At 42.7% G+C, this 22646-nt stretch overlaps 1 protein-coding gene across 2 annotated transcripts; it reads right to left on the reverse strand.

The window, feature by feature from the left end:
* Positions 1–797: 797 nt before the first annotated feature.
* On the reverse strand, positions 798–15364 carry HTATIP2 (HIV-1 Tat interactive protein 2). Of its 2 annotated transcripts, none has more exons than XM_032488867.1 (6): positions 15321–15364; positions 14592–14787; positions 12648–12755; positions 4482–4619; positions 2356–2417; positions 798–1652 (listed from the first exon to the last, which is right to left on the reverse strand). In XM_032488867.1, exons 2-6 carry the CDS (start codon positions 14784–14786, stop codon positions 1427–1429), a joined length of 729 nt encoding a protein of 242 aa, XP_032344758.1. In that variant the 5' UTR covers position 14787; positions 15321–15364; the 3' UTR covers positions 798–1426. The 2 variants fall into 2 exon arrangements, with proteins under 2 accessions (XP_032344758.1, XP_006195161.2); XM_006195099.3 differs by lacking the exon at positions 15321–15364 and adding an exon at positions 15137–15314.
* Positions 15365–22646: the final 7282 nt, after the last annotated feature.

The raw sequence follows: 22646 nt of genomic DNA on the forward strand, positions 1-22646 counted from the left end.
TATGCCTCTCTCCTAAATGACTGACATTCAGAATGTCCAATCTTTTCTTAAGATACAACATGCCTTTCCATTAGAGGGGATGATGGCCTTTATCTTCCAGTGTCCCCTGAAGCTTGACATTGACTTGACAGAGTATAGACCCTGTAAAAACTAACATCACTCAGATCACTTTGCTTCCCCCAGCACAGAAGTGAGACAAATTTCACCACAAACCTTTGTTCCATGATAGAAACAGGAAACAGTGTGCTCCTGGTGACTTTGATCCTTCCTTCTACATCTTCCTTTCCTTTTTCATAGTTTTTAAAGGGAAGCACTTTGAGGTGCACTTTTACTGGCTATGCGAATGATTTGCAGTTAATCATTATAAGGATTCTAGACCAGTGGAAAAATTACACAGCATATACTGATCCATTAACAATTAACTGGAACTTCGTGGAAATACGCAGATACTGGATGCTCTTGCAGAGTGGTTTAAAATACAAGCTGTGGGATCAGGCTGACGTGGGTTAGAATCCTGCTCTGCCATGTCCCAGCCTCAGGCTTCAGCTTTGGGCCCTTAGGCGAGGCACTTAAACACAGCGAGCCTCAGTTTCCCCATCTAAGGGGAATAGGATGATAGCACCACCTCTAAGAATTATCAGGACTGTTTGGAGGATTAAAGGATAGACAGCATGTGTAAAAGCTTGCCCTTAGCAAGTACTTGATAAATATTAGCTGCTATTATCATCCCATTGGCCCAAATACTGCATATTACCACTGATACTTGGGCATTTTCTAACAATCTAAGGGCACTCAAGACTTGTTCATTTATTTTTATTCCTCTATTTAATTATCCTATGAATGGTATAAGCTCAGTTACATAATAACTTTTTTATTATATTTTCTACAGGAGTAGTAAGGCACAATGTTCATTTACACAATCACAAGCAGTCGGCACTGGGTCACTCAGACATAAATGTTAGCAATTTTAGGACAGAACTCATTTGGATGATACACAAGGTTTGCATTGCTGCTGTGACTCTGCAGACAAGTGTCTCAAAGCTGGCTTCCCCACCAATGACATCAGAACCATAAAAAAAAGCTTAAACAAAACAACAGACTTCTGTGGCTGTACCTCCCAAAATTCTGATTCAAAAGAGTTTGAGTTAAGGCCTGTGAATCTCAATTTTTGCAGCAAATCCTACACACTGGACCACCAGGGAGCTGCTGAATCTCTGTTTTTGAAATAGAGTGGGTGATGTTTACAAATGCACAACCAGGCTCTAAAATGCTGATGTAGAACAGAGCACAATCATTTTTGACTGGATTTGGGCAGCTGAGAATAGTGAAACCACAGTTAAAGCATGCTGACTTTTCTTAGACCCCAAAATTACCGATTAGGTGGTAGGTGTTGAGTTTTACAATAAAAAGCATTGCTTCAGGGTGGTCATGGCCTGAGAGAGCCATCAGCTTTCCCCAGCTCATGAATGGCCTTGTTATCCAGCAGCTCCTTCTTCTGGTCGCTGGGTCTCACTGCGTTGTTCAGCATCGCTCTAACCACAGTCGTCACCGGCACAGAGAGCCCACTGGCCCAAGATTCTGGTAAGGAGCCAAAGAACTTCCTAACCAACCATTCACCTGGGCGAGATTCTTGCCTATCACATAACAGAACTCTAAAGAGAAAAAGGAAAGTGGAGGAAGAGACAATAAATTGCATTCAGACCACATGGGATGTTGTGGATTGAACTGTGTCCCTCCAAATTCATGTTAAAGCTGTAACCCCCAGTGTGACTGTATTTGAAGACAATGCCTTTAGGGAGGTAATTAAGGTTAAATTAGGTCATAAGGATGGGACCTAATCTGATAGGACTGGTGTCCTTACAGAAGAGGAAGAGGTATCAGAGAGCTCTCTCCCTCTCTCCACGCACAGAGAAGAACGACCACGTGAGGACACAGAGAGAAGGCAGTCTTTGACATGCCAGGACGGGAGGCCTCACCAGACACTAACCCCGCTGGCACCCCGATCTTAGACTTCTACCCTCCCACTCTGTGGTGTTATTCTGTGATGGCAGCCCAAACACATTTATACAGTGGATTTTATTTGGGCACACAGTTTTATCTGGACACAAAGAAGGTTTCAAAAAGAAGGCAGCAAAAGCTTCCCAGGAAATTCCAGACTGTTCTGAACCTGCCCCCCACCCCCAGCCATCTACCCCTTCCTTCAAAAACAAAAGGTGGGTTCTTCAGAGAAGCAATCTACCTCCAGCCAACCTCTTTCATATCTTAGATAGCTTATCTGTCAGCCTCTTCAAATAAAAAACTAGCTTCTAGGGAATAACCCGCAGTGGGGTATTCCTAGGCAGTGTGAATACTTACCCAGGCCTAAATATGGAGTAACGATCAAATTTTAATTCTTCAACTCTAGCTTCCACTTCTCCCTGGGAACAAAAAACACATTTTTAGTATTTAATCAAGACCAACTTGCTGAAATGCTTAAGAGAGAATACCAGGAAGGACCTGAGGTTCTGAAGACAATCTTTCTGCAGGTCTCAATACTTGTAAATATCCTCATCTAGAATTTTAGATTCTAAAGAGTCTGGTGAGTTAAGGAAGAGATCAATTAATCCTGACATTTAGCAGAGAGTAAAAAAGATGTGCTGCATAAGTAAATGGCTGCATCGTCAGTCCAGCCTCTCATGGGACCTACTGAAGCAGGTCCAGAGGGTGACATGCTAGGAGTCCAGCCATAAAAGAAGAGACTCCTGTTAGTCCAGAATCAATGCTGCAGGCCAGTCCACATTAACCTTTTTTGGTTTCCAGGTAGCTCCAGTGGGTCAGGAGACCCACAGACTCCCTATGTTACTCAGGTCCTAACAAACCCCACCACGTTTCAAGGGATAGTGAGATTACATTTAGATGACGCTTCAAACTAAATTTGTTGAACAATCCATGCATTTTCACACCAGGCATTTCTATAAATAGGAATGCCAGAGGAGCTCAGGCCACGGATACATCTAAAGGTCTGCGAACCACCCGGCCTGCCGTCCTCCTCCTCCTTGGCTTGTTCGTACTACCCATCTGGGCTTAACATGTTGCATCATATAATTTGTGGTAGCTTTTATTAAAACATTTTTAAAATTAATATTTTTTAGTATATTCACAGAGTTGTCCCACCTTCATCACAATCTAAATTTAGAATATTTCATTACCCAGAAAGAAACCCTGTACCAATTAGCACTCACTCCTATACCCCACCCCCAAGCCCTAGCCAAGTACTCATCTTTCCATCTCTATAGATATGCCTATTCTGAATACTTCCTATAAATGAAATCATGTAAGTTGTGGCCTTTTGTGACTGGCCTCTCTCATTCAACATAGCGTTTTCAAGGTTCATCCATGCTGTAACACGTGCCGTTCCTCTTCATAGTTGAATCAATACTCTTCTTTTGTAGCTACATGCCACATTTTTTTCAGCCATGCATCAGGTGATGGATATCTGGGTTGTTTCCACAATTTGGCTATTATGAATAATGCTTCTGTGAACCTTCATATATACCTTTTTATGTGAGTACATTTCTTAGAGAGCTTTTAACAAAGATGTGTTTTGTCTCCATTAGGAGCATGCATACAAGAGTTATCAGGCTGAAACTGCTGTTCTTAGAAAGGTCTGCTTGCAAGGTTGTCCTTTGGCCTGTGCCTGGGAACTCAGATTTCAGGACGATTTCATTAGCTAACTGATAAGGGTACTCTCCTGTGCCTAAACTACTTGTACAAACAAGGTGATTTACGCTGAACACTTGCTTTCCTTCTGGAACTCTCTAATTTTTTTCTAGACTGAGGGTGCCTATGTAACTGACTCCCATTAAAACCCTGGACTCCTGAGCTCAGGTGAATTTCTCTGGTAGGTGATGCTCATTGCTGGAGAAATTCAATACGTGCAGCTCAATTGGCAGAAGAAGGTACCCATGGAAGCTTGTACCTAGCTTCCTCCAGACCTCTCTCCATGCACTTCTTCTTCCCTTTCTTAACTTTGCTTTATATCCTTTCATTGTAATAAATCATACCTGTGAAGATGACTATATGGCTAGTCCTGAGAGACCTTCTAGCATATTACTAAACTTGGGGCTGGCTTCAGGGAACCCTCCAAAACAGGTTATAATTCCTTGAGCCACATCCAATAAAAACATATCATCTGCTCTGGAAAAGCTGAAGAATCAATCCCAAAGTCTCTTCTGATGCTTAGATTCCATGCTTATCTTCAAGACCAGAGACACCTCATTTCATGATTACTAGATAAATAACTAAGGGAAAGGCACTAGAAATTATCTTTCAAATCACTCCTGTTTACTAAATATATCCCTGCAAAAGAGTAGTCCCTGCAGCTATAAAAATGCATAATATAATGCATTTAATGCATTTTTGTATTATGTAGCATTTTATATTATTTAGTATTGCCAATTAGCCAGGGTTCTCCAAGGTCTATGAAAGAAAGATGCACAAACCTTGACTTGAGTGTATAAAAAATTGCTTGACTTATCAGCTCCCTTAGAGGACAGCAAGTTGAAATGTTTGCACCCTCCAGCTTTTGCCAGCTCTGCAGACTTCAGGACGTAATCTCGATCGACACGAACAAATCCTTCCTGATGGGGGGAAAGGATGTGAGTTATTTCCAAAAAGCTGTGAGTTCATCTTAAACATTACTCCTCAGCTTGGGTGGCAGGTTAAGAGTCCTGGGGAGGTGGAGGGATGGCGGTTGAAAGAAAATGCATCCAAGCAAAACATGAAAGTCAGGCTTAGACCCTGGGAAAGACTCTGAGCCTGATCCTCAGGACAGACGCACCAGCTTTAGCAGCAAGGCCAGGATGCAATGGAAAAATAAGGGCAATGACACTGAAACACAGACACCAAGCAAATCCACAAGAAGCAAAAGGCATGATAAGATTGGGCTGAGAAACTATTTTTAGTCACACATTTCTTTGTCTTTAATGCTTCACCACCTTACCACCCTCTCTCTGTGTTCTCTGTTTTTTTCAGTGTCAACTCTCACATGGTAGGGTCTTAAAGGGTGGCCGAGAACACTATCCGGACACTTTAAGAACAAAGCCTATTTAATTTCCAGTTTTTGTGTATGTTTTACAATATACTTTACATGTTAGTAAAGAGTGTACCCTCAGATTTTCTTTTTTACTGATAGGTGTATAATCAAGAATGTTTGGAGACTTCTGGTCTAGATTCAATCCAGTGAAGGCAGCAGATGGGTCTTTCTTTTTGGTTCAAATTTTTTTTTTTTTTGCATTCTTTTTTGTTGAAGTATAGTCAGTTTACAACCTTGTGTCAACTTCTGGTGTACAGCACAATGTTTCAGTCATACATATACATACATATATTTGCTTTCATATTCTTTTTCATTATCGGTTACTATAAGATATTGAATATAGTTCCCTGTGCTATACAGTAGGACCTTATTATTTATTTATCTTATATATAGTAGTTAGTATCTGCAAATCTCGAACTCCCAATTTATCCTTTCCGGTCCCCAGATGGGTCTTTCTTAATAAACATCTCAGCATTAGTACATACCCAGCGCATGGTAGGTGCTCCAAAAATATTAAAGGAACGAATAAATGTCCAGTGACAGCAGCAGAGAAAAGACACATCCAATTAGAAAAAAAAAAAAAAAAACTAAGTGGTAGTCAAAAGAGGAGGGGAGAGGACAGGGCAAACAAGAGAAGACAGACTCATTTCTGGGGCTAATTGAAGGACCCGTGCCTGTACCCAGAGAAGAGAATTCCAGGTAGTCACAGATTCCTGGGTCCTCAGACTCTGGTGTCCTCACACGCGGGACAGCTGAAGAGAAGTCTAAAGCCTACTGACGCTGAGCTTCACTGGGACCCACACTTACATCATGAGGTTTCATAAAATGCAGATTCCAAATCTGAAGACTAGATTACTGCCCCACTTTTTTTTTTTAATTAAAAATCTGCCCTATGGTAGTTATTGACCCTAAATGTTTTATTTTGTATGGACATCCGTATCTTTCACAAATGTCAGAAGGCATCTAGGAAATAACACATCCAACCCTCTCATTGTGGAGATGTGAACACAAGGTTCAGCGATCTGAGAACTAGTGGGTAAATAAGTGAGAGAGTTGAGAACAGAGAGCAAATTTCTGGCTCTCTGAGCACTGCTCCCCACTGTCCCCATGTTCCTTTTTACCTCACACCATCTCCAGCTAATGATATGACTAATTCATAACTGTGGGAGGCAGATTCATGGCCCCTCAAAGATGTCCATGTCCTAAGCCCCGGACCTGAGAATGTGTTGGAGGCTACGTGGCCAAGGGGAACTAAAGTTGCGGGTGGAACAAAGGCTGCTAATCAGATGACCTTGAAAAAAGTTATTCTGTATTATCCAAATAAGCCCACGGTAATCAGAGGAGTCATTAAAAATGTGGAAAAGGGAAGCAGAAGTGGAGGTCAGAGTTTTGCACTGTGGGGAGCACTTGATCCCCCATTGCTGGCCTTAAAGATGGAAGAAGAACCAAGGAACGCAAGTGGTCTCTAGAAGCCAGAACTGGATTCTCCCCTAGAGCCTGCAGAAGGGAGCTCAGCCCTGTCAACACCTTGATTTTATCTCAGCGAAATCCACATTGGACTGCTAACCTGTAGAACTGTAAGATAATAAATGTATGTTGTTTTACACACTAAATTTGAGGCAATTTGTTACAGCAGCAAGAGGAAACGAATACAGAATTCAATTCCAAAATAAGGGGCCCAAGCAAACTTTTCAAACTTTGTACTGAAGTAGATCATAAAAGAAGCATAAACATAGTGTAAGTCTAGAGCTGGATGGATGTTCATAAACTGGACATCCTTGGCCACCAGTCCCCCGATCCAGAAACAGAACATCACCGTTACCTCAAAAGCCTCTCCCATCCTCCCTTCTCATCACTTGCAGTGCATTTTTAACTATGCCCACGACCTGCAGGGCTGTGCGGTTTTTCTGCCTTTTTTAGGTACGGTTAACTTAACTCTTACCCATGGACTATCCCCATCCCCTTTTGCCTTGTATACTTTGACACTCAGTCCTAAAAACTGACTGGCCCACCTGTCCTACACACTGATTCAAACTCACGTCATTGCTTTTTGAAATCAGTGTGAAGCAAACCAATTTAAATACCCAGCACATCCTGAGTGAGGGATGTGATTCTCCTGAGAGCCGTTCTCCGAATTGAGAGTTTACATGTGCTGAAAGCGTGCCAAGAAAAACAACCAAAAACGACATCGAAAAATTCTAAAACATTCAATTTCTCTTCCACATCTATTTGCTTCCCCTCACTCCAATTCACCAGAACTCTGATTTTGATACCAGGTTTGTTATTCCCAATAAAATGACATCGTTGACTAGGGGAAATAAACTTTTTGTTGCTGCTGCCGTTTGAGCACTATTTCTTGGAAGGATTATTAGCGTCGTCTCTGTTAAAATGCTGCTGCTTTCATCCACGTCTTTAAAAATAAGGGAAAGATTCTGCCAATCACAAGGCTTGAGACCGACGCCATCCCTCTCACTTAATCCAGGGCCAGTCAAGGGATAATTTGATTAAACTGAGACCCCAATTTATTTGGCTTTAGTTTTGGATCAACCTCTCCTTAATAGAGTGCTGTCGTCTCCAATTGTTGGATGAAAATTAAAGTGACATAAATACCATGGGACTTTTTCAATCTGGTTAGTCAGCGAAGGCACATCAATACCACCCCAGCCATCAGAGCCTGGCGTCCTTCCTTTCACCAGCCTCGAGAAGGGCTGACAACGGCTCCTTGCAGGACGAGCACCCACGCCGCCGCAGAGCCCCCCACACTTAGCCCATCAGCCCTGCTCAATGGGCCCTGGTGACAAGGTGCCCGTACCTTTCCCCACTGCTGTTCTCTGGACAAAGCTAAATATTGTTTTATGAGCAATCAATGGCTGTTAATCCGAAACGATTTCACAAATCCTCTGAGCCCTCAAGCTGATTATAAATACACAGTTTTCCAAGCCGACAAATTTTGAATTTCACTTCCCCCACCCTGATGGCACGGCCTTTCAGCTGATGAATGAAACTCAAAAGCAAAGGGGTCAACGGCTTTCAAGGACTTAGAAGCCAAACTTAAACGGGGATCCTGGTGACTGGCTCAGAGATAGGGATACACACCAATTTTCTCTCGAGTGAGGAAGATTTCATTTATAGGTAGAAGGGAACTAACTTGCTAAACATCTTTAAAACCTTATTATCAATACCCTTGCTTGTTCTCTAAAAGCTCAAATTTTTTTTAAAAAATGGGAAAACAAACAAGAAGCTACCCCATATCCTAGACATACTATTTTCAGAAAAACTGTATTTAGTTTCCTCAACCATATGGCAGGAGAAAAGCCACTCTCCTGGGAGCATTAAGTCCCTTATGTTACTGTGTCTTTCTGAATCCACAGTCGGTGTGTTCTACTCTAAGACAGGAATCAGAGTTCCTTCCAGAAAAAGGAATTGATTAAGTAAATTCCCACTGTAAATTTCCATTCCCAGCACCTGCTCAAAAGAGTGAACACGATACACTAACACGACTCAGCAGAGATACTTCATGGGCTCCACAAACACCTATGGAGACAAATTCTCCAATTACTCTATATTTTAAGTCTCATGAAAATCCAAAGCTACTAAGCATTCCTTCTAACCTTCTTTACCATTGCCTGAAAAGTGGGAACACGGTGGCCGAAGAACAACTCATCCTGATGAGGTAGCTCAGCACTGACTGACATGACAAGCAATCACGCAGGAATGACTCAAGGTCAAGAGGGCCCTTTTCCAGGAAGGGAGAATCTGTCATTCCACAAAGGGTCCCACTTGGCAATATTTCTGCTTTCATTTCTTCCTCCTTCAATCCCTTTTCAATCCAACCCCATAAATTAGACTAGAAAACAGAGGGGCTGACGAATAACAAACGGTCTGACCTGAGACCTCCTTTGTTTGTGTCCTGGAGGGCATGTCTATATTTGAGGTACAGAGCTGGAACCAAGATCTTGGTTAGAGCAAGAGCTCTGGATAGCAAAACAAAGTCATACAGATACAGAAGACTCCTGAGTCCATCTCTGTGTTCTCACACAATTTTTCCATTTGGGGTATTCTTTTCTCTGTGCTTTGAAAGTCAAAGAATTCTGCAGGCCAGGGATTCAGTGGTCACCTCCCTCTCAGTACAGACAAGGAGACAGTGGCCCATAGGAGGGAACCGGCATACCCAACGTCCCACAGTCACTTGGTATCCAAACAAAGCTTACGATCTGGGTTCCTTGAACCATCCAGGACCTCACCACTTTACAAAACCCCCTCCTAGACATCATGTAAAAACAGCAGAGCGGACAACAGGGAACAGCAAACTTTCCCTATAAAAGATGAGACAGTAAATATTTGCAGCTTTGCAGGTCTCCACTGCAATTACACAGCTCTGCCATCACAGCACAAATGCAGCCATTAATAATACATAAAATAATGAGACTATTCCAGTAAAACTTTATTTATGGCTACCGAAATTTGATGTTCTTATAGTCTCACATGTCATGGCGTATTATTCCACTTTCAAATTTTTTTACCTTTTGTTTGTTTGTTTGGGGGGGGATTAGGTTTTTTAATTTTTTAATTTTTAACGGAGGTACCTGGGATTGAACCCAGAACTTCGTGCATGCTAAGCACGCACTCTACCACTGAGCTATACCTTCCCCCCTCCACTTTTGAACTTTTTTAACCATTTAAAAACATAAAAACATTCTTAGCTCAAGGGCTGTACAAAAATAGGTGGGCTATAGTTTGTGAACATCTGGATTCAAAGAGTATATCAGAACCAGAAGCCATGAGACTCTATGCAGGCCTGATAAATGTCACCATGGCTGCACGAATCACATTATCAGCATCGTCCATTCAACAGAATCTGAGAGCCTGGATTTCTGGAGCCTGTGCCTACTGGGTGAGGAGACAAAGAAAAAGGTGAAACCACATCATACCCCCTTAAACTCACTAACCAAACCCTTCTCTTAATAAGGGGAAAGCACCCTTCTTGGGGGTCTCTGTGAGTTTTTGCTTTTCCCTCAAGGCCAATGTAGATCTGGTTTTCAGAGGGTATTTCAACCTTCACTAGCACATACGTTACCAAAGCAAGGTGAAGGCCACCTGGGACAACCTGAAGGACCTGAAAACCAGTAGGTGAGGAGGACTAATACAGCCCAGCGCCTCCTGAAGGCAGGTCCAGCAAGAAGAGGAGGATGGGCTGCATCAGACTCTCTCAAGGAGCCTGATCCAGCACATCTGGATTAAGGCCAAGTCACGAAGCCACTGCCTTGATTAGACAGCGATGGCTCGTGAATGTGAAAACAGGAGCAGCACTAACCAGCTACTGCTGAAGGAAATGGGTTTCCAAACGGCTGAAGAAAGCTAACAGACCTACTCCTAGCACCAGTGTCAATAGAAATCTGGGCAGAGTGAATACCGTGGGCTGCAGTGTCCTCCCTCTCCCCCTGCCAGATTCACATGCTGAAGTCCTAACCTCTAGTACCTCAGACTGTGACCTTATTTGTAGACGTACTTAGTTAAGATGAGGTCATGACAAGTAGGGTGGTTCTGAATCCAATTTGTCTACTGTTGTTATAATAAGGAGAAATTTGGACCTAGCCACAGGCACATAGGAAAAAACACCATGTGAAGAGAGACACAGGCAGAAGGCAGCCATCTACAAGTCAAGGAGAGAAGCCTGGGAAAGAGCCTTCCCTCACGGCCCTCAGAGGGAACCAACGCTGTCGACACCTCGATCTCAGATTTCCAGACTTCGGGACTATGAGACAGCAAATTTCTGTTGTGTGAGCCACCTTGATTATGTTTTTTTGTTATAATAGCACTAACAAGCTAATACACTGAAGATCATAGAGAAATCAGTGGGCTACTCAGAGGATGTTAACACTGAGATAGAAATCCTGAATTCCTTGAAGTTTCTCTCTTGGAAACTCAGATTGCTAAAGCAAAATGTAGGCTGACAGCTACAGAATGACACTCGAGGCTTGCCACTAGTTTTGCAATATCTGTCTGACGCTCTCTTTTTTTTTTTTTTTTTTTTTTACAGAGAAGGCCGCTGACCTGAACACCAGGTGGACTGAATTTGGAAATCCACAACTTCTCGTCAAACAACTATTATTACCTAGCCACTTGTGAATTGTCACCTCTTTTAAACTGCCTAAAGTTATTACAACCTCCAAACTACATACTACATCCAATCTAAATGAATTTAAATTAAAAAAAAAAAAAGACTTTCTGGAGGCAATGTCAGCTTATTTTCTGTCACCATCCCCTTAAACCATTTAAGCCTTAACTCATTTCTGAGGTTCTACTTGGTCTACCAGTCTTTTCTCCTGCTTACTCATTAATTACTTTTATCTTTTCAAATTGATTTTGGAGAACAAAAGGTATGGGGTAGCCTAAGGGGGAAGGGAAGCAACTCCAGCTAAAAAAGAATTCTGGACAGGAAAAACACTCAATTTCTCCTATTAAAATTGCATGACACAATTTGAATGCAACAAAGCCATTTAGACTTTCCCCTGGAGCGCACTATAATGAGATTTGCCTTCTGTCATGAAAATCAACAGCTCTATGCCTAATGCAGTGTTTTTCATTCTGCTGAGTCACCATCAAAGTCAGGTTGGCACTTGAGACAGTGCGACCCGCAGTGTACTAGGACAAACGTTTTCCAGTGCTTTTGGAGGGCACACTGCTTGTGACTGTCCCTGGGACAGAAAAGACTGTACTGGCTGCTCAGTGGGAACATGACCCTTGCTCTCTAGGAGAGAGAATGTGCCAATTTCTGGGAGAGTTAAGCTTCTCCCAGGATAATCCACACTTCCCAGCACAGAGCTCAAAACCCAGATGTGTTTCCAAGGGCATATGGTAGAACTACAGAGGATTCGGAAATGCATCCCTACTGAAAGCATACATAGAATTATTCTTTGGAGCACCAGGGGGCCCAGAGAAATACATCTGAGCCTAACTCCTTGGTTGGTATAAACCAATAGTTCTTAACCATGCCCTCTCCTAAGGATTCTGATGCATGGGCCTGTTTAGAAACCTATGGTAAGCCCCCACGGCAGCATCGTGGTCCTAGGTGTTCAACAGACATCATTAACTCCAACAAGGAAATTCTGCCAGAGGGATAAACTATCATCAAGGTATAAATTAAATTAAGATGTACATAGTAAGAATTTCCCAGGATCTACGTAGTAAGCTCTGATTTCTAACTATAGAGTAAAGTTTGACTTCTGGACAGAGGCCGACACACCATTTAGAACACCATTAAAAAGAAACTAAGATGTGTGTTAGAACAGTTCTGCGTCAGTTAAAGCTGAATCACTGCTGGGGTTGCATCATTGCTAGAGGCTGAGTCATCACTGGAGATGAGCTGAATCATGCCTCTGTTCTGATGTTCTATCCCAGAAGTTTAAAGCTTGGCATGAAAATAGGTTAAAGCAAATCACTCAAGTGAGATAGAATGCGATAAGAACAATTTACATTTAAGCACAGCAAGTGTAAAGCAAAGAGTGAGCAGAAAAGGAATCTTTGACATTACTGATCAGAAAAAAGGGAAGAGGGTCTATTTCTTCCTTACCGCCCCAGCTTTTTTTCTGGTGGTACCCAGGCAACAGAATCCAACATCATGACCTTGAAAGGCAGAAGCGTAGTCATCCAACTTTTCAAAGTCCACCACTTCTTGATTCTAGACAAAAAGGAAAACAGCCGTATATGACTTGATGTTATTAAAATTAAACAAAACAAAAAACAGACAAAAATGCCCCTCCAGAGTTAAAGAGTAAATTTATGGTACATCACTAAAGAGTCTGCTCACTTAACATCAAATTTTGCAAGCTCATTTTCTCCCACGAAAAAGCAATGAATCTGAATTCAACATCAACAATGTACTTATCCATCCACAATACACAACAATTGGACTAAGGGTGATGATCGCTAAAGTCAAGTTCAATTATAATTTTCTCTCTGGAAAAATAAAAGACCTGTGTCTCTATGACCAGGAGAAATACCAATGAGGTATAATGTGGGGGAAGGAAATGGTGTTTGGAAGCTCAAAAGCCTACGTTTGTGTCGTGGGCCTTGTACTTACTTGGCATGTTGATTTTGGCCAAGTTATTTAACATACACCTCAGTTTCTTCCATCATTTGTGAGTGATAATCTTTCCTTCAGACTAAACCATGAACCACCCAATTAGAATCAGCCAGCAGGTGCTTAATAAAAAGGCTTCTGAATAAAAATAAAATAACATTTTATTATTTACTATTGTATAATGTAAAAAATAAAAAATAAAAATAAAAATAAGAAATAAAAATAAAGACTCTGAATCAGAAACTGCACTTAATAAACAGCCTCAGTAATTCTCATGCGCACAGAAATTTAAGAACCTCCCTCTAACCTCTTGTTTGTTGTGAAACTTCAAAAAGAAAAGTGTGAGAAGTTCTTATCATCCAGGAGCTCAAATAAAATGCTGCCATCTCTCCCCACCATCAACTCTTTCAAAAGCATTTTCCTGGCACCGTCCATCATGCTGAAGAAAAGTATGTTTGCAAAAAGTGCTGGACCAAAAGAGGTGCCACCAAAATTCAACTATCAAAGGCAAAACTCGATTTCAGTCTCTAATTACCAGAAGTACCTGGCACGTCCCATGAAGCCAGACGATGAAGACCACAGATAACCTGCCTACGCCTGACCAAAGACATCAGGTTTGAACAGAAAAGTCCTGAGGGACCAAAGACATATGCAAAATGACCTGAACATGGTCCTGCAGAAGTCAAGAACATTTATTTGTGAGATCATTTGTTATCTGAAATGTTTCACCTGTGAAACCTGTAGGACCAAGCTCCGGAGTTGTGGGGTCTCAGGATTACACTATAGTTTAATTGACTGCAGTTCAGAAATAACTCAGTTTACAGGGGGAAAGGAATCTCCAGGAAGCTCAGGCTTCAAATATACAGGGGATTAGCACCAGACTGAAGTCTGGTCTATCAGTGGGTTAACCACCAACGTGCAAGTGACAGTAAAGGGACCATTCCGCTCGCAGACATAGCCTGCAGCCCTGAGAAGTCAGGCAGGGGAAATTTTTGCAGGTGAATAACCCCACCTTTTAGGGCATAGACCTTTCCTGCTCCGCAAAGCATTTTCTGATTCACTGACATTAGTGTGGCATGCCCAGTAGAGGAAATAAACAATGTCATGGGGGAAGTTGCCCAAGGTCACAGGGCTATCTCTAGAATCTAGCTTGAATGACCCTGAAGCAATGCTCTTCTCCGACTTCCGGTAGGCCCCACCTTATAGGGATCTAGATTAGAGAAAGGCTTTGTCCAATGCCTGGCAGTGAGGGGGAGGTCGAGCTGGACCAACAATCCAGGACTCAAAGCTCTCAGTAATCAGTCATGGCCACATTCTGAACACCTCTGGCCGCCTCCACCACTGGCAGGGCAATGTTCATCCCTGTAGCATAAAATATGCTCACCCTGCAGAATCACTGCGGGTGTATTTTTGAGTTCCAGCTCAAATACCCACCACGTTTTTATAAGCTTCCTCGTCAAAGACGAGCTTCCTGCGGCCAATGAGCGTGACTTTGGAAAACAGGTTCTGTTCCAGGATCTCTTTCAAGAGCACTCTGCCGGTTTCTCCGCTGGCGCCCAGAATAAAGACAGATTTATTCTGCTTCCTGAAGTTTTCCCGAAGATTCGGCAGCGCCTCTGACTCGGCCATGCTGCAGAAATAACATTGACAGGTGCTGGTCTCAGGATGTTTAAAGGATGGCCATGCTTACCCCGAGAACAAGGGTTGTTTATTTGTTCTGGAGGAAGATACTGGTATTCTTAGCAGTATGGGTCCACGGGAAAGTGCAGAGTCACCGGCAGGGCGGGGCACCCTGGCGGTTCCCCGCACCTGGGCAAACCCACACCTTGGAAGGGGTTGGAACAGGGAATGCGCCAGGTGCCACAAACTGCTGGTACCTAGAGACCTCGTTCACCCCACTGTATCCCCGATTCCGACCCCTCTCTCCTCTGCCCACAGGGGTGCGGGGCCCAGCTGGGTTCCCTGCGCGGAGGGGCTACCTGGAGCCGGCCCCCGGCCCCGCGTCCTCAGACCGCAGCAGGAGCAAGACGGCCACCAGCGCCGCCGCAGCCGCCGCCGCCGCCGCGCTCAGGGCTGCAGGCCGGGACATCCGGCCATTCCTCCTGCCCTCGCCCCCTGGTCCCCACGCCCGACTCCGCGGGGCCGCTCCAGGTCCGTGCCTACCCGACTTCTTCCGGGTGACTTCGCCGCCACGCTGCGCGCCCCGCCCAAAGGGGCGGGGCCTGGGGGAGGGAGCGCCCGGAGCAGAGGGTGCCTGGGCGCCGGGGAGGTGGGCCGCAGAGCACGTGCGCGGCGCCAGGCTCGGTGAGAAGCTTGGAGACCCCTTCCTAGATGCCGGGAACCTCCAGGACCCTCTCCCCGGCGTTCTCCCTCACCACCTGGGCTGAGTTCGCCCATATCCAAGGTCAATAGACTTGACCCTCGTTGGTCCCTTTCTAAAACCTATAATGTGAATTGTGTGTTGCACATCTTCATCTTGAATTCACCACATCACAGCTTCCTATCCGACCACCCCAAACTGGAATAAAACCAATCTACTCCTTGGCTCTCTTGTGCATCATTGTCCCCATTCATTGGCACACTCCTCACCCTCCCCTCTCAAGTCAGAAATTCAGACGGTCCCCATTGACTACTTTCTCCTGGCCTTTCCACAGTCTAGATTAGTCACCAAGATCTGTCATCCTGTTTGTCTTTCAATCATTTCTCTCATATAATTCGGCCTCTCACCTTATCTCACCAGTACAACTGGTTTCCCTGCTCAGTCTTAAGATGGTCGAGCCAGGGTGATCTTCCATACCCGATCCCCTGCCTGCCTGCCTGCCAAGTCCAGATTAGACATTACCTCTCACTTAGATGAGGTTTCTTCATTTATCTTGGCCTCCATTTTCTTGTCTGTGAATGAGAACTATTTTATTATGTTCACTTTACTCCAAGGAACAGAGACTCACTCATGCTAACTTGAGTAAAGGCAGTGAATAGTGTAAGGATACACGCACTATGTAAGGGAAACAGAATCTCAGAGAAATCTAAAAATCAGATCTGCTGTAGGATACAGCCTCATGGAGACGAACTGGAAGATAGTTCTGTATTTAGGTCAAATGTAGGTCTTTAGGATCAGAGATCCACACACCTTCTCTTTGGAGCCAAATGTTTAATTACACCTTAATTAAGACTTTCTGTTTCAAACAATTGAAACACCAACTCAGAATGTTTTAGGTGAAAGAAAAAAAGAAAGAGAAAGAGAGAGAGAGAAAGAAAGGAAGAAAGGGAGGGAGGGAAAGGAAAGATACTGGCTCATCTAACTGGAAAAAATCAGTGTGTTTAACAGCTTAAGGTGGCTGGAGTCAGGCAGTCAGCCACTGGGGCCAGGACTCAATCCTTCTACCTCCTTTGGCTCTGCTCTCCTTCACATCGGTCTTACTCTCAGACCCAAAAAAGATGATTCAAAAGCTGTGAGCAGCTCCAGCCTGTTACCCTGTTTTAGTCAGGGTCAAAGATAAGAAACATTTGGCACTCAAAGTGGGTAATCTAAGGAAAGGGTACTAAATGGGTGATATTTCAAAGAGCAAACTGGGAGAAGAGATAGGTTATCAAAACTTAGAGAGGGCTTGTCTTACAGGACCTGTGACCTTCAGTAAAGGAACACAGCCAGTCTGCAGAAACCCCAGAGAGGAGGAGTTGGGGGAATAATAGCCCAGCCTCCCTTTTCTGCCTTTCTTAATCTCCTGATGGTCCTCCTAATTAGCTGATGTCAACTAGACGTCAGAAAGAGGTTATATTCTTTGCTATGTCTGCGTGTCTATTTCTGTTTTGTAGATGAGTTCATGTTCTCTTTTTTCTTTTTTTAAGATTCCACGTATGAGTGATATCATATGGTATTTTTCTCTCTCTTTCTGACTTACTTCACTTAGAATGGCTATCTCTAGGTCCACCCATGTTGCTGCAAATGGCATTATTTTATTCTTTTTATGGCTGAGTAGTATTCCATTGTATATTGTAACTGACTGTACTTCAATTAAAAAAGAAGAATGAAAGAGGTTAGATTGTACAGATTGTGCAGACCTGTTTTCTTCAGGACATAGAACAGGAGATTACTCAAGATATCGGTGCATCCTCCCAGTTTAAGTCCAGTAAGAAAGGGCACAATTGTAAGCAGGAGTCCCCAGCTGTGTCTCCTCAGTTCTGACCTTCCTGACCATCACTGTAGCAAGAGGAATGACACTTACATGGGGCCAACTCCTCCCACGTGTCTGAGAGTAGAGGAGGAGGTTGTACACCTCCAAAAAAGTAGAAGTCACTATTGAAAAAAGAAAGAAGAATGGATTTAAACAGTGTCTAAAGTGATCATACTTCCTCCTCATTTATTATCCTATTTATTCATAAATCTGTATGCTGGATGTTTTTTTGGGTTTTTTGGGGGGCAAAGAAGAACTATAAATAAATGTAGCATGACTAAGATATTTGGTGGGGGACAAAGCATTTGGATTTGGTAGAGGTGGGTGTTTGGAAGAAAATTTTGCAATATTCCCTTGTCATAGAACAAATACAACCATGAACTGTATTCAGCAATTTCAGTAGCTGATTTAGTACAGCTATCATATTCTTGACAGTAATTTTTTTCCCTTTTGAGAGTTTTGGGAGTGGAGAGATGCTGGTATATGTGCCTACATGTTTGCTGCTTCTGTGCTAATTTTTTTTTCTTTTACAGATGGAGAAACTAAGTCATATATCTGTTAAATATGTGATCTAAGATCATAGAATTAAACTTTGATGCCAGTCCAGGAACCTGGATATCCAGACCAATGACAAAATATTTAGTGATATCAGTGCAAGTCTAGACTCATTTTCAGGAAAACCTAGCTCCTCTAGTTTTTACCTGATGGGCCTGTCATTGTTGTATTATTCAGGTTCCTTAGCATTTTTGAGTGTGTCCTCTCATTGATCTATGCTGAAGGAATAACCTATGCAAAGGCACTGTGGTGGGTGGGAGTATGGCTGGTTTTAAGAGGCCAAAACACCAGTATGGCTGAACTAGAGGGATAAATGCATTGGGCAAGGGTTGGGGAGAGCACACTGGACAGGCAGGTTGGGGCCAATATGTACCTGACCTCATAAAATAATGATTTTATAATATTATTTAATTTTAATTTTTTAAATTTCAGTAAACTTGATTTCTTTTCATTGTATTTTTAATGGTTTTCTTCTACTTAAGGTAGCTGCATATTACCTTAATTACTATTAATACATTTATCAGTCCTTATTACTATTAGTTCGTTTAGTAAGGTGTGTAAGAGTGAGGGCATTTAAAAAAAATAGTAAGCACAGGGGAGTGTAGAGTACACATAGGATATGATGAATTCATGAAGGTAACATCTGAGTGAGGAAAGTCTGCGAAACTCTAAGGTACTGGGCATTTTTCTTTTGCCCCTTCAGATCCACTTTCAATCCTCTGCACCCTTCTCTGTGACCCCAAAGCAGACCTCTAAGGGAGACTGTATCACCCAGTCTCCCTTATCCTCTAGTTTCTAGTTGGATTTGGCCAACAGAAAGCACTGATTGGATCTAAAAAGGAAAAGAATGTGAGATTAGGGTCTTTATTCTACATCCCTCTCTGTGGGGTGGCTGCGGGTTGGTCCTCTACCAAAGGGCACAACTCCTGTTCGACAGTCCCCTCAGAGCTACAGGTACTCTCTACCAGCCACACCCTTTCAGATATAGGTGTGGTAATGCCACCGGGCTGTTGCCAGAATTGGGACCCAGCAGCATTCCTTGCTGGGTTTTCTTTAACACTCCATGCCTGGGTAAATCTCTTGTTAAATCGTCTTCCATTCTCCACTTGAACACTCTACGTTTTCCTGCCAGAACCCTGATGTGATGGAAAGCATGAACTTTGAAATCAAAAAGAAGTAGATTTGAACCTTGACCTGCCACTTGACAGCTGTGTGACCTTGGGCAAGTCTGAGTAGGTAAGTACAGTATACCTCAGCCCAGGAAGACTGGACACTGGGAGGTCAGGCAGCCCCCCTCTCTCACGACGACAGCCCCAGCTCTTGGGGCAGTTTTAACACTTAGTTGGTACTCAAGAAAAACTTTCGTGTGGATGGATTTCATCTTTTACGTGACCTAGAAGGAGAGTGAGAAGTCAACTTGTCAACCATTCCTATTTTACAGATGACAGTAATATTATTTTATGATGGGAAAGCACTTTGTTGACTTGTAAGTCCTCTGGCAGTGACCGGCAGTTCTGGCTACATATTAACATCTTCTGAAGCTTTAGAAAGATAAAGATGCCTGGTCTTTGCCCTAGACCTGCTGAATCAGGATCAGTAGTTTTAAAAGCTCCTTAGATGATTCTGCCGCGCAAAGGAGAAATTCACCCCAGTGGAATGTGTTATTAGGATCTATTTCCTAACAGTATCCATTAGGAGACCATATAGCAGCCTGAAGCAACCCCGGCTTCACTTCTTTTTGTAAAAGTACTTACATAGCACTTAATACATGCCAAGGACCATTAACACAGTCAACACTCACAATATCCTGCTGAAGCAGGAATTATTATCCCTATAGATTAGGAAACTGAGGCACAGAGAGGTTAAGCAGCTCACCAAAAGTCACCCAATATGAAAGTGGTAGCGCCAGCATTGGAACTGCCGTCTTCTGGCTCAAACCACTGCAGCAAACAGATTCTCTCAAAGCTACAGTGTCTCTCAAAGCATGTAACTGCTCTACCCCTCAGTGTTCTTATCTGTAAAGGGAAGATGATCACATTACGTCCTTCCTAGGGGACTTGTGAAAATTAAGATTCTGCCTGTAATGCACTCAGCAATGTATTTAGTACCTACTAAGCATTAAATGAAAGTCAGCCATTATTATTAATACTTTTATCACTGATTCTTCAATGTCATGGAAATATAATGCAGGTTCCAGCTCAAGCCGGAACTATCTGAGCCTGTTTATCTAGCTGATAGAGCAGGACACCTGGTTCAGGGCAAGGTGGAATCTGGCACTTGCATTTACCTTCTGAGCTTGTTTCTTTCCAGCGGTCGCACGTCAGAGTCCCACGGTGTAGGGGGAAAAGCTAAAAGACCCTTGTCACTCGAGAGCAAACGAAACCTCTGCAAGACGTTGAAGAAGCAGAACTGCTTTACGGGGCCTTTTAAGTAAAGGCAAAGTGAAAGAAGAGTGGATATACTTCCCTCTCCCAAAGAGAACTTCCTGCAGCTGGAACTTCTTAAGGAAATCAGAACCTTGATCCTGCGGATAGGAGAGGGTGTGGGGATGAAGAGAGAGAGAGAGAGAGAGAGAGAGAGAGAGACCAGGGAGAGCAGTCTTGCCAGATAACACACATGACACATATTTCCCCAAAACACGCAAAGGCATTTTCAGAGGTTTTTGTTAAGTCTCTAGGAATAAGAGGGGGAGGAAATTCAAACTGATGAGGTAAATCACAGCCCAGAGGAACTTAGGGAAACCCAGCTTACATAATATTTTACAACTTCTGACGCAGGCACTGATTAGAGTAACATGCAGAGGAGAGGGGAAAGTATAATCTGTAAGTATGTGTGTGTTTGTGTGTGTGTTCCGTGGGTGTACAACACAGAAAGTACATTCAGAGCGTTTCGCCTCTCTTAACTCCCTGAAGCATCGGCACTCTCGATTAGTTTCTGCCACAAGATGGCGCCAGAGAAAGTGTAAATGATTGCTTTCCTGGGAACCGTTCAGTGACAGAAAATCCTCTGCGACCTTTTATATTAGGATGCTTACTATGAGTTCTCTTGATTTTTCAAAAATGAAATGACTATGTGCATAAGTTTACTGGCTGATACTTTGGGAAGAGCTGGGTAATTCACAAATGAAAATGCTAAAATAAGTAAGCACTCCTGGAGAATGCAGAGGGTTAAGGAGAAAACTAATGATGAATTAATTCACTTGTCAAACATTAGTTGCTGTCTGTGTGCCTGCTAGTTAGATGCTGTTGGTACAAAGCTAAATGAACCCACAATTTTCATTGACTTCATCAGTAACATCAGAAACCAAAAATTTCATAACACTTTTTTTTTTCTTATTTGAAACTCTTCTTATCTTCACCTATTCATGTCTTCAGAGGAAGTCTGTGCAATTGTTCAGCACAAAGGCTTTGGAGTAAGAGAGTGGGTTCAATCTCCATTTCTGCCATTTTCTAGCTGTTACCCACCCTAGTGCCCTAGTTTCCTCGTTTGTAAAATGGGATGATTATACTACCTACCTTGTTGGGTGTTGTGACGATTAAATGAGATAATCCACACAGAGTGCTTGGAACCATGTCATACTTAAGAGTTTGGTGTTTATTAATTCTTATTCAGACACTACCCATCCTTTGGAGTCCAGGTAAAATCGTAGATAGAGAGATTGAGTGCTAAGGCACTGTTTGATTATAATTATATTGGCCAATAAATTCTGTTTTGTTTCAGTCATTTGCAACTTAAAGCATCCTGACTGATACAGCAGTTATATTGATTAATATCTTTGTGTGTGTGTGTGTGTGTGTGTGTGTATTAAACTTTTGTGTGTGGAGGGGGGTAATTAGGTTTATTCATTTAAAAATTTTTATTTAAAAAAATTTTTAACAGAAGTACTGGGGATTGAACCCAAGACCTCGTGCATGCTAAGCATGTGCTCTACCACTGAGCTATACCCTCCTTTCTTTAATTTCTTAATCTGTGACAGCTACTGGGCTAAATGCTTTCTGTATCTTAGTTGTCTTTTAATCTTCATGATAGTTCTATGAGGTAGGGATGAGATAGATACTAATATTCCCATTTACCAGATGAGGAAACTGAGAGTAAAAACCATTAGGTAATATATTTAAGATCACACAGCTAATAAATGAAAGAATCAAGTTCTAAATCCATTTATAGTCTTACTCATTATAAAACTGATATCTCCCCAAATGACATGCATATCCCTGGTATAACACACATTTAAAAAGTATGACCTCAGTCATTTGTGGCTCCCTGTGACAGGGATACATTTCCACACCACTTGGACCCTCACTGACTTCTCCTTTCCCTGAGTATTGGTCAAGGTCACTATAATCAGAACCATCAGACTCATCCTGCAATTACCTACCATGCTATGCTACTTACTATCTTACTAGAATGACCATTCTATGAAGGCAGGACTTTGTTTTCCTCACTGTTATATCCTCAACACCTAGGGTGGTTCCTGACACAGTATAGGCACTAAATAACCATTTGCTAAATGAATGAATGAACAAATGTGGGTTGGCTTTCCTTGAACACATTGGACAACTGGAGAGCAGACTACTTGAGAACACTACACACTTGATCACATTGGTCAAAAATCCTTGTTTCTTCCACATAGTCAAATTGTAGGGGGTAAACACCCTCCCCCCACACCCACATCCACACATTAACTGATAGATATATCAACTCTACCCTTAAAATGAGCTCGTTTCCCTCGGGTTCCACAGCAGGATTCTGTGAGTGC

This window comes from Camelus ferus, chromosome 10 (assembly GCF_009834535.1).
Source record: "Camelus ferus isolate YT-003-E chromosome 10, BCGSAC_Cfer_1.0, whole genome shotgun sequence".
Classification (NCBI taxonomy): domain Eukaryota; kingdom Metazoa; phylum Chordata; class Mammalia; order Artiodactyla; family Camelidae; genus Camelus; species Camelus ferus.